Genomic DNA, 15,180 nt, shown 5'->3' with positions numbered 1-15,180 from the left:
TGCGATAGGTCAACACTTCTTTATGAACAATCAACAAGACACTTTCTTGGTAAAAGAAATTCGGCAAAATTCGTATCCAAGGACCCATTTTAAGACAGAAAGCCAAATAGTATATAACTGAGCAGAAAGACACGAAATATTTCTCTCCTCTGCAGACGCATTTGACTAATACTTGTATCAGACTGGGTAGCTTTTTGTGACATAGAGGAACTATTTTTTGTTAAAATTAAACACCACAACATTAGGATAGTGAAGTCAACTAAACGAAGGACTTTCGCTCTCTTGTCCACTTATCAATCACGTGGCCAAAAGAAATGGAAAGCTCTGGGGATTAGAATGAAGGAGTGCAATCAGGAGGAAAAATCTCCTAGTTCCAATGATTTCCGGCGAAATTCTGTAAATATGCTAAAAATGAAAGAGCTGACCGTATTTTGTTTGCAATGAATCATTACTCAAAAAGAAAAATGTCTTCACGAAAATTAAATAAATGTCTATATTTGATGCGCAGATTATAGACGACAGATAGCAGTGTTCTTTGCAATTAAACAATTGTCACTTTATAGACACCTGAACTCAACTGTATTCAAACCCATGGCATAGCAGAGGTCGTCGTGTCGTTACATTGATTCGGATCTCCAATCGGATTAAAATTGGAGACCGATAACCTTGTTGAATTGTGATTCAAAGATAGCAGCAAAATCAATAAAAAAGGTCTAAACAGATCATTCCTAAATTGAACAACAACCACCAAACTGGTTTAATTAAAAGCCGCTTTATTGAAGGAAATATTCTTTCTTGTTCTTATCAAGTTCTCGTTACTTTCGAAAAAGCTTTGGACTCTTATAGGTCTAGAGTGGGCCTTAAAACAGAACTCTAGCCACGCAGTATTAATTTTGGTCCCACTTTTATCAAGTGGGTAGAGCTTTTCGATAAACGTATTGAAAACCGTGTTTTAAGTGGAATGGGAAAAATGGGAAATGGGGAAAATTGAAGAGGAAACCGCAAAAGTTAGCCACGTTTGGCAACTCAATCATGCATAATGTGCAGCTGATTTGAATGTTTCCGGGAATCGCGATTGGTCAACACTTAGTTTTAAGTATTTTTCCAAGAACAAAACGTGAGATACTCATTTTTTTTTTCTCAGAAACCAGAAGATATGTAAAGGGGGTCCATCATGAGCAAAGAACAAAAAGGGGCGAGAAGGTGTTAACTATTTAAAACTTGTCTTGCTTCGCTTGTCTTTTTAGTGTTGTACTCTAACTAAGCTTTGTAAAATCAAGAATACAATCCATGGTAGGTGTTTTGTTCACCCGTAGTTCTTTTTTCTGTCTTCAATGATGGCCAAAAAAAAAAAAGAAAAAAATAGAAGAAATCACATAAAATTTAAACGTGAGAATTCAAGGGGGTTGGGGTCTAGTTCGCAGTTTCTTTCACTTCGGTAAACAGGAAGTGCGACGAATGCCTGACTGATTGCTTGTTCACTTTCTTGGAAGAGAACTTCTCAGAATGTTTAATATTCACTGTAACATAAAGCTTCGTAATTGTATTTTCCATAACTGCTCGAACATTTTTATGCCACAACATCAAACGGTTAAGCGTGAAATGCTGAGGAGCTCTGATTATGGTTAGCGGACTTTCTGGCGGTTTGCACCGACTGAGGCAAGCTTTGGGGAACATGAAATGGCCTCTAACTCGTTCGACTTCCCCAAGAGATGGTAAAGGAGCCGTAATTTTTTCATCTACGGACGAAGTCTTGCCGCTCGTTTACCGTCCAAACTTAAGCGTTAGGGTAAGTTTTGGCCGTGTTTTTTTCCTCATAAAACTGATTTTCCGGCAGAAAGTATACGTTTTAGCTCTTTTGTTATCTCCAAACTCAGTTTGGCAAAAATTAACGGCAAATTCGGTGCAATTCTGGATTTGCCTTGTCTTTAAGAATTGACTTTTGAGACGTTCATACCAGGGTTCTGATCATTTCTGTTATTATTTTACAAAGAAAAAAATAATTGTTACTCAGAGTGTTACACGTGTTCAAATGGTGAAGTTTATAGTTTATCATAGAATTTTTTCTTTAGCAGGTTATTAGTGCCATTTGGTAATCATAGTAAAACAGTTTCATTCGTATGAAAAAAACATGTTTCCATGAAAGGGTTTATGATCTTAAAATCAACCCACATTCTTTAGCCATCAGAAAACATATGCTATTAAGTGAATCTTGTTTTTTCAGGCAAGGTTAATATTCTAATCCTGACTGATTAAATGGAGTAATGTTTCGCTTTGGTGACTGCATAACCTATGTTTGGATTGGAACCTTGACAAGACTACACAAATTATATAATAAATATAGTTTCAATCCTTAAGGACCACTTTTTTATGTTTTCATGCAGCTAATACTTTTGTTTACAAACCCCACAGAAATTGATGTTATTTTGTAACTTGAAACTTTTCTTGAAAGGAGAGCTATTAAATTTACTTCTCAGAATGTTTGTGAATTCTTAGAAACATCCTTGATCCTTTGTTTTTAAGCTTACCGGGTAAGCTTGAGTCTAGATATAAGAGCAGGGGGGTGGGGTGTGAATATTATTACTGGCTGTTAATATTCAGTGATAAGGGGGGTGGGGTGGGGTCCTTTTAGAATTAAGTTTCTATAAATTTTACCTACTTTGGAGTGCTCTTGAAGAATTTAAAGCCATCAAAGTTTTGATATGTACCGGTAAGGCTTGTAGCCACTTGTAGCAATGAGAAGCAAAGCAATAATTTTCATATGTTTTAGCTGTGACTTACAGTTACATGTATGACTGAATTTCATTAAAGAGTCATTCTTGGAAACATGCATATCAATTAATGTTATTGCAACAGCCCAAATTAGAAAAAAAAAAGTAATTATTAAAGCAAAGTCTCCTTATGTTTTGCCCAACATAGACGATCCTCCTTATTTTCCTCCTGTTGTATAATTCTATAGCGTAACACTTGGAGGTACTGGATGGACTTCAGTGATCAATCCTTTCTAATTTTCCTAGAAACCCTTTGAAGGAGTTCAAGTGCTTGAACACATGTATCTGTCAGTCAAACAGGCTGGGGAAAGCTGGTTTCTAAGAAAGATCTTTCATATTTTAATGGAAGGCAAATTTGCATAATTATGTTACTTCAGTTAGAACTATGAAATACCCCTGATTGATTTCATTCTAGTTTCATCCATCCAGTTGAAAAATTTTAATTGAATGACAAGAGTCGCTGATGATCTGACCTGCTGAATTACTAGTAACTGGAACTGTAACTGTAGGGTTTCAAATTTAGTTTGTAAGGATACTACAAATTTGCTTATTAAGTTGAAACCCCAAAAACTTGGATAAAAGCACAAGCAAAACATAACATAACATAGCCTGTTATGATCAAGGTTTCTTTTTTTGTGGTTGCCACAGAGTTATCATACTGGTGGTTTCAATAGACAGCTGTGTTTGAAAAGAAGGCAATGCCTGGAGTAAATTGTGGACCCAACTGCAAAGCATTTCAATGACAAAAACTGCATGTGCATTGCTGCCTGTATTAAAGAGAAACATGGGTAAACTTTGATTAGATAATTTTATAAGATTTATTGTAGTAAAAGTACATGTATATATCATTTTGACAACAAGAACAGAGGATAAATATTCAATACCAAAGAATGAAGACTATTTCCTGTAATGAAAGACTAAGCAAGTGTTTGGTGATTGATTGCTTAATGTGCAAAATCTTACTTAAGAGTATGCTGATGCCGTTAGAGGATAACACTGGCCATTGCAAACAAGAAAGTATGGTAATCATTTTACCAGCAGGTGACTGTGTAATATCTAATTACATGGCTGTATAAAGTAATGATTATTGACTTTATAGCAGGAAAATTTAATAAGGTAAACACCATTTCAACAGAATGTGATTATTTTTCTTTCTGCATCTATAATAGTGAATACCTGACAAGGTAACATTGTATGGGTAAATATTTTAATCCAAGGCATTTAATCTATTTTTGTCCAAAACTACTGTAAGGCTATCTTTTATTTGCTATAGTGATGTTTTTGTGTAATTTCCAATTAATCTGAAGTAATGAAGCCTACCACTGGTGGTCTTAGTAAAATTATAACAAGTTATTGCATTACCTTTTAAAAATAAAATGTTCTTATTGCAAAGAAGGAAAAGAAGCAAAACCCCTGGTGAAGATCCTGACTTGATGAAGATCTCTTTGGACAAACCTTGAACGATCTTTGAACAGTTGTTAAAACTCTACTAAGCTGCAAGTCATGCAAAATGAAGCTGCTAGGCTGATTTGTCCAACTCCATGCTTTAGCCACGCACATGTACAGTGTATTAAACTCCAGTGTTTAATACATGTTTTCTTTACACTTGTTACCAGTTAAGTTCAGATTTCATTTTAAGATTTTAATAATTACTTTTAAGGCCATACATGGTCTAGCACCATAGTACATTATGTAATCTTCAAATTAAGAACCCTTCTACGTAATTATGGTCTTTGCCTTAATTCTGAACTTTAGTTAGTACTCCCATCTTTGGAAACAATTAAAGAAGACACTTGGTGACAGGGCTTTCACTGCTGTTGCACCATCATTTTGGAATAAATTGCCCTACATTGTATGCAATAAGGGAGGAGGATAATTTGGAATGTTTTTAGTCCAAAGTGAAGATAGTTTTATTTAGAGAAGCTTATGATATTATCCTATTTATAGCTCTTGAAATGTTAAAGACTTTTGTTGACCTTTTTGACTTTTAATGTTTTTAGCTCTGTTATCTTTGTAAAGTGCATTAATTAATTTTGATCATATTTACATGCTAGTTTGCGCTACAGAAATATTAATTGTTATTATCATTATTAATCAGGGATCGCGTTAACGCAGAAATCGTGCATTTTTACGCAAATAAAATCCAAAAAATACATGATCGAAATTTTAATGCGTCCCAGGATGCAAGGCACTGACTTAAATAACTCACACAACTTGCTTTGACTTGTCAGTATATTCTGTTCTTTGTAAAACTGTTGGAGCGATCTGTCATCATAATTGAAAATCATTCTAAGAAATGGGGTTTGAAACATCTAAAAAGGATAAAACTAAATTTTCGACCGCCTTCTGCGGTCTTCTTCAGAGGAATGTACTCTGCAAGTCACTGAATGCAAAAATATAGCAAAAGACGTCACTGTTCGTTGCTCCTAAGGGAGGAAACCAGTGATGCGTAAACCCTTGGAAAGGGTACTCTTTCATTAACAGTGTTCTTGTCGAGGAATGAATGTAACGGCTCTAGAAAAAGCCTTTGTTGGCCGGTCCTATGCATATGCGTCAATATTAATTCCAAGTTGGTTACTCTCTTTTTCTCGTAATTTAAAACATACTCTTTTTCTCGCAGATGGTCACCAAGATTTTGGGACCCCCAAAAATGCTTGCGACCCCAATTTGGCCGAACATGCGGGTCCCAGGACCCAGATTAAAAATCCTAGTTCTATCCCTGATTAATGAAGATAAGTAATGGTAAAAACATGTCATAAAAACATGTCATCTGACAGGATGACTGGCGATGTGGATCTGCATAATTCCCCAAAATCCGCATCCTCCACATCAAAAAACAAGAAATGCCTGATATTAGTGATAAAGCAGCTGCTTACGATCCTCACAAACATAATAGCCAAAGAGACCGACTACTTTGAAACATTTATTTTCCTAAACATTGAAGAAAACACGCCATTTCGTTCGCAAGATGAATTAGTTTGTAAGCAGTTTCCACGCATTTGTCGGCTATGAGCCTGGACTCTAGTTCAACGGTTTTCATAAGATACCCTGGGCCCAGTTGTTCGAAAGCCGATTAACTTAATCCAGGATTAGCGCAAACTTTTGTTTTATGTTTTCAACTTTTTGGTGAAAGTTTCTTTTGCTTTAATAATATTTGCTTTCAAGATTGTCTCCTTTTAATGTAAAGTTCTGCCAAATATCAGGGTGAAAAGCATTTGGGAGTAGAGAAAGAAACTCCTTGGTTACATTTTAATCTGGGATTAGCGTTAATCGGCTTTCGAACAACCGGCCAAGAAACAAAATATTTTTTTATCGCTTTATTTATTTTAGCAAAAGTTTCAGCAAAATGACCCCTTTTAAGGCAGTCAGGTCGCAAATTGGCGACTCGTCCAGATATCTTAATCGCAAAGGGGAAAAAATTCAGTCGTAAATGCGACTGTATTGGTCGCAATTTTGAGTCCTGATTTGCCATAAGCATCTAAATACATTGGACGGGCCTAATAATTAGTTCTGTAAATAATGTTTCAATTTCCCATAATTCGGTGTAATTTCCGCATAATCAGTGCATGTTAACGCATCATATGGCCAAAAATTTCTGCATTTAATCTTTTAAAATTTTTTTCCGCATCCTATCAGAAGCCCAGTAAAATAACAATTTCAGAGAAAAGAAGAAACAAGTTATGAAAGAAAGGGAAATTTGCGTTAAAAAGACTGACAAAGGAGGCGACTAATTAAAAGTGTTTAAATGTCACTCTGAAAGAAAGAAAGCCCCAATTTTAGGATTTGTACACTTTCTATGGTGATTGAAGCCAAGGTTTGGAGTGAATTAGTGGAAAACAGGAGATTTTTAAACCAATCACAATAATATTGACGAAATTGTAATTTTTATGATTATTGTAGTAGCTAGTATTCATCTTATACATGTAGTTACTTAACAAGGACATCTTGGTGTTACATAATTATTAAGTATGCCTTGTATCCGGCCACGGGGGTTTAAAGTGCCACTACTGTACAATGACAATTTTGCATGTCCTTTTTTCTTTAGATTTTGAAAATAGACGTACTAAATAAGTATCGTACCAATTTTTATCTCAAAATTCCCTTGGAAAGTATGATTATTGTAACATAGTTTTTCGGTTTTCGCTGTCCACCATTACTCGAACGGCAAATGACCATGCGCAAGGAAAAGGGTTGGGTCTAGCTGGATCACCTGGGGTGTGACGTCATATGCGCAACGCTCAAAATAAACGTGGATAATTTCCCATGTTGTCTAAGAGATGTGAGAGATCGCTGAGTTGCTTTTTGCTGATATTATAATATACATTACTCCTTGATCGACTTGTTCGCTTTGTCAAATGCCCATGAAGCGATGAGCGTATGACATCATGAGCCAAGTCTTGCATGAAGACCGCTTACAAAATAATCGCAGGCTTCTACAATGCCGTCCGAGTAATGGCGGACAGATTTTTATCGGTTTTTGGCTGGCTATTTCCCGACTTATCTCGCTTCTATTGTTCCAAATTTAATTATGCATTGCATTACTTTGAACATATTGACTTAATTGACATTGAAAAAATTCGAAAAGAAAACCAAAAATTTTCGTTTGACATGTATTGATTTTTTAGAGTAACTGTAACTGTTACAATGTAAAGGAATAAAAATAAAGTGTGTGAACACGTGGTTCTCTCAGTTGAATATCTCACAATTATTATTCTAATAAAATGTAATTACAAGATTAGTACATGATTTATCCATATAATGGTTTTAAGTTGAGAAAACTTTAATAGCACTACACTGTCTTGTTTATATTAAACTCAAGGGCAAAATCTTGTGGGGTGAAAAAAATAACTTGTTGTCAAGTGAACTTGTAGGTGCTTCCTAACTGATCAGTCAAACACAGTAGTATGGCATGAACCTGCTTCTTTATATTAACAATATAAAGTATTAGTCTTTTAAACCTAACTTTGTAATTCAATTCATTTACTGTTAACTTTTATAAAGCTGCACTGAATGGTGGGAGTTCTCAACAAAGTCAAAATTTTTCGCCTCATTTTAATACTTGCCAATTTCCACTTTAATTAATTAATTAATTAACCAATCATAATCCATTACCAAGTACTACATGCAGATTTAGGGTATAACTGACCTTTGATTCTAATAAAGCAACACAAGGCAAAACTGACGGAAGGCTGGAATCCCAAAATTGTGGCCATGACTGTTTTCTTTTGGTGTCTGATATTGTTGATCTCACATAAAAAGACAGGTTGCAATGAATAAGTAGTCATGTTAAAATATTTAAAAAGTACACTGACATTTCTTTTTCTTAAAGGATGTTTGTAGAGAAGCAGCCATTAAAGTGAAGATTTCTCCAGTAACCTTGGATTTCTTCACACTTGTCTCTGAAGATGGAACCTCATATCTTGATCCAAACACAAGGCTGTGTGAAGCCGAGTGCAATAGAACATACAGGTTTCAGCTGTGCTTCAAAGCTTGCGATGTAGCTGAACTCAAGGAATTAGATAGACAAGCTTTTGAGTATTACTTCCATCAGGTGGGTGTTGCGTCTTATTTCAAAAAAGACCTTCTGAAGTACTGGCAGCCGCTGTTTCACTACTTTATACCAGGCAGTATAATGGGCCGATATAATCAAAATTCAGTCCTATAAACAAAAGATATCATATTGAGGCTCTGGGGAATAAACTCATACAAATAAAGGGGTTTGTGAGAGGAAATTGCAAGCACTCCAAAAACCTTGCAAATGTGGAATGACTCAACATTTCGTCCAACTGGCTTTCTTCCAAAAAATTATTTGCAACCCCTAATTTTAGAGGTCAGAAACTTGGGCCTTAATCAGCTGCCTCAATTATTGTTGTTTATTCAACGTTGGAGGAGTTGAGGAGTTCAGTTGAGGAGGAGCTCAAGGAAAGACTGCTCAATCTCCTGAAAGGTAACTCCTCTTCACTTTACCAAAATTTGGCAGCAGTTGTGGTTGACGAGTAACACACAGTGGAGAAGTGGACAGGGAAAAGGTATTTCTCCATTACAATTCCTGTCATAATTTAAAGTTGATGTGGATACTCAAAGGTATTTCTCCATTACAATTCCAGCTGTCATAATTTCAAGTGGATGTGCTAAGATCCCCCCATCGAAACTTACTTTTTTTCTCAGACAAGGGACAAACTTTTTCTCTGGAAATGGACTCCAATGAAATTTAATACTGTATAGAGTATTCAGTGAAGCTTTGCAGTATCTGCAGTTAACTGTTAGGAGTTTCTGCTTCAGCCATTGGAAAACCACCTACACAATTGCCAACACTATATGCAGGGCTTACTGCATTTACAACATATTTACTCCAGTTCCATGCTGATAATATAGCCAATTTTTGACAGCTCACACTGACACAGCCTGACAGGCTCTCATTCTTTCCTTCCCACCATGAAGAGAGAATGTGCTCGCGGGCTAGTTTCATAACAACATGAAAACAATCATTTTGTGAGTCTTTGAAATTCAACAGAGTGAGTTTGGGTCCAGTTTGGTTGATCCTGTTAACACATTCAATCATGTTTGATTGTCTGTAACTGTAGAAGCAAAAAAAGGTAGAAAATTTGATTCCCTAATGGATAAAAATTTCTTCTGTTTTCTAGTGTCGCGAAGACTTTCTGAGAGGTAGGATATGTGACTTTGGTAATGATTGCAAGAACTTTGCAAAAGCAATCCTTTATGAAATTGCATACAGTGCCAAGCAAAAAGGTGTCTCTGCAAAAGCTCTCATCAAAAACCTGTAAGTAGTACTTTTAACCCATTGACTCGTTTACCCCCACCCCATCACTGGCAAGTCAGGGATGGTGCTTGACGTTTTCATTTTTGGTCCTGGGACCTGCATGTCTTGCCAAATTGGTGTCCCTGGTATTTTTGGTGGGTTCCAGTATTTTCAGTACTAAAGAAAAAGTTTACAAAATATTAGCGTTAAATAACAACCACGGCATCTGCCATTTTATTCAAATGCTCAGACGCAGAGAATCTGGAACGAGTGCTTTAATTGGCCAGATGCAGCAAATTTCCTTGTGCTTATGCTGCTGTGAGGAAAAGGAAAAAGTTTGATCCTTATGCTTGTGCTTGCGCTTCACTTGTGTCAAGCCTTTTTTCACGGTGACATAAGCACTCTTATGGGTCACTTGTGAAAACCAGGCTCTACCTTTCTCACACTTTCCAGCATCTTTAGAAACTCGAATGCCAGTGCTTGTTCCCAGTTCTACTCTTGGCCCACATGGGGACAGGACCCAAAGTCAAAAGCAGCCAAATGCACCACTCTGAGGGGACAGATTGTTGTTCAAAAGCGCTTCAATGCCCCTATAATCCCCCACCCTTCCCCAGGACCTGGGGGGTTGGGGCTTCAATTGACTGGTGCATAATCTCCAAACAAATGTGAACAAAATCAGACCCACACACGATTGACGACCAAAAAGAAACTTAATCCATGGATCGATTCAAAGTCAATTCCATGCATTTATTAATTAACTTTACACAGAAGATGGCCGGTACAACTACCAGGCCTTCTGATACGGTGCGGTTAAAAAATGCAAATTATGCGATTTTTTCAGGGCATGCGATTAGAAAGGCCAATTATGCGATAAATAATGTAAATTATGCGATTTTTTTCTCAGCAATTTTAAGCTTATTTTATAAGGTTTCAGGTTAAGAAAAACACTTTTTTGCTGCCCTAAAGACATTTTGAACACAAAGGAACAGTAATTTTGTATCTCGATCGACATCAGTTGGGATAAATAAAAAAAATGAGATCTTCTGCACTACCGGTGCACCACGTTGAAAGTTGAAAGGACACAGCTCACATGCCAAATGAATGATCAAGGTGCTTGTCAACCACGAACTTCCGAAGATGGTCAATCACAATAGGGCCATACCCCCATTTATACGAGAGAAAATAAGCCGCGGCTTTCTCTGGCCATGGCTTACATAAGACTCGAATGTTCACCCCGTATAAATGGTACAAAATCTACGTTCACGTCTTTTTCAAGCCGCGGCTTACATTGTATATTGACCTGGGAATATATATTCGTATAAATAGTTCCTTTTGCGTATTTTGTACACCATGGACAGAGTAAGCCGTGGCTTATTTTCTCTCGTATAAACGGCCCTAATATTGCACGACGAGAAAAACATCAGTCCATCGTCCACGTGGACCGTACCTGTGAGGTACTTTCTTGCTCGATCGTGAGCTGTCAGATTGGGCGGTATGTGGGAACTTCCTTCTTCATCAAAGAAAAAGCCGGCGTTTTCACAACAAACTTATCCATGAGTAAGTTTTTATCAGTTTTCAACGAAAGAAACTACATTTTGCCAAAAAACTTACAACTTCGCTTATTTTTCTCAAATCTCCTCTAAGAGAAGGCAACTGTGTCATCATTTCAGTGGTTTGTATATAAGTGCATGTTTGTGTTGCACCAATAGAAGGAGACTCGTACCAGGTCCACGACATGCAAAATAAAGCCTTGAACTTGGAATGTTTACGAAATCGAAGGTGGCAAAGGAGTTTTTGCCGTTTTCCAAGATCATCATTAAAAATGGCGTATTTATGCAGGAATTTCTAAGAAACGTGTTGATTTATGTTTCACTTTATGAATTTTGTGCGTCCTTTTGTGAATTATACGATTTTTCGTGAATTGTGCGATCGGATGCGATTTGAGGTCGATTGTGCAAAATCGCACCATCACGTAATATCAGAAGGCCTCAACTACGCATTGCTTTCGTTACGAATTCATTCCACCAAATGGTTGATGTTTCAACGAAATCATCGCTTGTTCATATGTGAAGAATTTATTTTTCATCGGAATTTCCGCTTTTAATCCAGATACATGTTTATTGTCTGACAGTCGCTTAAACGTCATCTCCTTTAATACGGCAATTTCGACGATTCCCATACAATTTTACAAAATTCATCAAAAATCATCTTTGCGTACTCACGCAACTGCGGTTAGCGTTTTATAAATTGTTTAAATTTCTGCATAATCTTGAACTGAACTTTGAACTTTTATTGTCACAATATAACATTACTATTCTTAACTTTTTTTTACAGTTTGCCCGCAAATAGTAAATCTAATCTAGGAAGGTCAACTGTGTACAATACCTCTACTACAATTTTCACTTTTGATAATTTTTCTATTAAACTTTTGCTCATTTTTTCTAGATCCAAGCAATAGAACGCAGTGTGTGGGCATGTTCATAGCCAGCATTTCGTGTGATCGCTCTTTTTTAAAACAAATTAATGTAATTTGGTCTGAAAATCCTCTAGGTAGTCATGGCATTGTTCTAGGACCCATAGAAGTAAATTATGAAGCTCATTTTTGAATGTCTTCATAGGCAGAGACTGCATACGAGCCGGAAGTTCATTCCACAGCCTCGGTCCTACACGAGAGAAGGCTTTGTTCTGTACTTCGAGTGTAGAAAATTTTGATAATAATTTTGAGATGTAGAGGAACACGTATTGTAAGAATGCATGTGGCTAGTTTTAGTAAAGAGGTCTAAGATGTTAGAGAGTGCGATTTGGTTAATCAACGCATGTTCATGCATAAGATGGCCAAAAATTTCGGCATAATCTTTGTTTTTTTTCCGCATCCTATCAGAAGCCCAGTATTATGATACTGCAGTAATAAATATTTTTTATTGATTGGTGGGTCAAAGAAACATACCAAGGTGCTGTGTTGGGAAAAAATGATTGTATTACTGTAATGAAGAACACAAACTCTCATGCATTGTCAATATAAGAATGGCTGTAAAAAGAAGGTTCAGAGCTGACAATTTAATTTAGCATTTGGTATTTATTTGGACAGGGAATTTCCTTTAATCATGGAAATATTAGGGAAATTTGAATATATTTATTTAATAAGTCTGTCACTATCATCATGTTGTATCCTGTTATCGATGTTTTGCATGCATTTACATGTATAAGGTATAAGGGATGATCTCAGTTAAGTGTCTGAGTTACATGTAAGTGTGAAAACAGTAGGGCCTGGTGGGTTTGAAACAATCACTTTACCCGCTCTAGAACTGTCCAGAATTGAGTTGCTTCAAGTTGAGAAATGCCTTTCCCTTTCATTTGTAAACTTGACTACTTTCTACGCACTGTTTTGACAATTGTACCTTCAAGTTTGAATCGGCCAAAAATAAAATGACTGCATGCCATTTTGTATTAAAAGTGACTACCATTTTTGTAAAGTGCTACATCTGTAAACTCTGTTTGAATGATTGCTCCTACTTTCATATTTCTTCACATACAGACCTCGCTCCATAGAATCATTGTTAAAAACTGGAGTATTCCGAGAGTACCCATTTTCGGAGATTAAGATATGGTTGAAAAACAAAATTGTGCCGTATGAGGATCTTAAAGAGAATCATATAAAACTGCATTACATTGCGTCATTGGAGAGAGCTGATGATTTCTTTGCCCACAAGTTATCATTTGAAAAGGTAGGTACTAAGTGATATGGCACTGTGTATTGAAGGTATAAAAGTTATAGCCAAATTTTAATATTGATATACGTACGCATTTTAAATAAGGTACAAAAGTTGGATTGGATCAATTCAAATCACTCACCTCGAATTGATGTGAAAATTTTGATTTAGGCCTCACAAAATCACCCTAGCCCTAATCTTGAAGCTATAACCTTGGTGAAATTGGGCCCAGTTACCGTCGATTAGTTTGGATTACAAACTGTTTTTTGCTCAATTCGAGTTGGTCTGGTCTGACTTTTGTACCTCAGCTTTGAAACATGAGCTTTACACAAAAAGCCACACCCCAATGCTAATTCACTGAAAAACACATGCAGTACAAACGCATACTTTATTCCCCTTGCCCCAGATGCTCAAAGGCCATATAACTTTATCAAGTGGACATTTAACAAGTTACTATTCACCAAAGTGGAGGTGGCTAGTGGTGGATATTTACCGAGCCGTGAAGCCGCTAGCCACCTCCACTTCGGTGAATAGTTGTTAACTAGCCACCTACACTGTGGTGAAGAGTTGTTTTAGTATATAATTATACTCAAACAGTGAGATAATATATCACAAAAAGATTTATTCCTGCAAAGATTACAACATTTTCGGGCCCAAATTCTGCGTGAATTGCTCGGAGGTGAATAGCAAACTAAGGATATCCGGAGTTTGAGTAGCCAATCAGCGCGCAAGTTCAACGCTATCCACTGTTTTAGTATATACTAATATAAAATATACCTGTAAATGAGGTAGTACGTTAAATGTTGGCCAAGGTTTTCACATGCAGTTTTAGATATGCTTAGAGTCTGCATATTCTCAGTTATGGCAATTAAAATTGTTGCAGAAATTGAAATTGTTGGCTAGTGTCTTATCCACAGGATAAAGTTATCCAACTGCTCAAGGCCAGAATTTTGTCTCCTGTTGGATTGGTGGAGCTATAACTGTGAATTTGTTTTCTGAATTATGTGGATGTGACACTGTTGTAATTAAAAAGAAGATGAATGCAAGGTTTAATAATGATGATGATGCAACAGAATGAAGAAAACAATGACAACAACAGTGTTGCATCTAGGCTGCTCAGGGTAGGGGTCTTCTCCCTTTGCCAAATGTTTTTGGGTCCAAACCAGAAATTAGGGGGTCCTATGGTCATAAAATACTTATCCAGTAGTACATTACATAGTTCATTACCACTTTCCCCTGGAAGATTTTCAGATGTAATAAGATTAACAATAGAACTTTGTAACATGGAACAAAAAAAAAATGTTTATATTGATCACCTGCACCTAATTCACTGATGAATTTTAATGATGGTGGTGGTTGAAATTCCTCAAAACATTCGTTGTCAATAACCATTTATTACTTTCCTCTAGTGGATTACATGTAATTGAAGTTTAATCCCTTCGTGGGTCCAACACTTTTGATTTTCATGTACTTACATGCAGTCATGTAGTTTGTGTTTTAAGATTCAGCTGAATTGAAATGTTGACCATCCTGTTTCATGAACTATTGTAGATTTACATGGTTGAAAATAAGGTCAGTCTAAGGAAATTTGATGTCCTCGTAAGTGCTGAATTTGGCATCAAGAAAAGAAGAACAGACTGTGAGAATAACGTAAGCAGAATAGAATGTTATTGATGTCTATAATAGAGAGCTTTAGATCCTTGGACGAGAACGACTACGAGTATGAGATTTTCTTAATGAACAACAGTGAGCGCGCGCTAACCAGCGTCATTTTGGCCGGAAAAAATGTGATACCGTCATCATTTTAGTACGAGGTTTTGCAAGAATGTCGTCGTATCAAAACAAGTCAACAACATGGTAGCAGTTTTGACATTTTTCGATGAACAAAAAAGGTTAAGTTACCAGCAATAAAAATAACTGAGGAACCTTACCACTGCTA

At 36.5% G+C, this 15,180-nt stretch overlaps 1 protein-coding gene across 1 annotated transcript in view; it reads left to right on the top strand.

Moving 5' to 3' along the window:
• The first annotated feature begins 1,480 nt into the window (after nt 1-1,480).
• The window catches only part of LOC137980436 (uncharacterized), a 63,846-nt gene continuing 50,146 nt past the window's right edge, over nt 1,481-15,180 (top strand). Inside the window, exons 1-5 of the mRNA XM_068827880.1 lie at nt 1,481-1,789; nt 8,101-8,322; nt 9,416-9,552; nt 13,067-13,256; nt 14,793-14,891. Of these exons, the coding sequence (XP_068683981.1) occupies nt 1,622-1,789; nt 8,101-8,322; nt 9,416-9,552; nt 13,067-13,256; nt 14,793-14,891 (816 nt within the window). The 5' untranslated portion in view covers nt 1,481-1,621. The remainder of the gene's footprint in view (nt 1,790-8,100; nt 8,323-9,415; nt 9,553-13,066; nt 13,257-14,792; nt 14,892-15,180) is intronic.

This window comes from Montipora foliosa, chromosome 12 (genome assembly GCF_036669935.1).
Source record: "Montipora foliosa isolate CH-2021 chromosome 12, ASM3666993v2, whole genome shotgun sequence".
NCBI lineage: Eukaryota > Metazoa > Cnidaria > Anthozoa > Scleractinia > Acroporidae > Montipora > Montipora foliosa.
The sequence above is the reverse complement of the archived record's forward strand: the minus strand, read 5'-3'. Positions and strand labels throughout refer to the sequence as shown.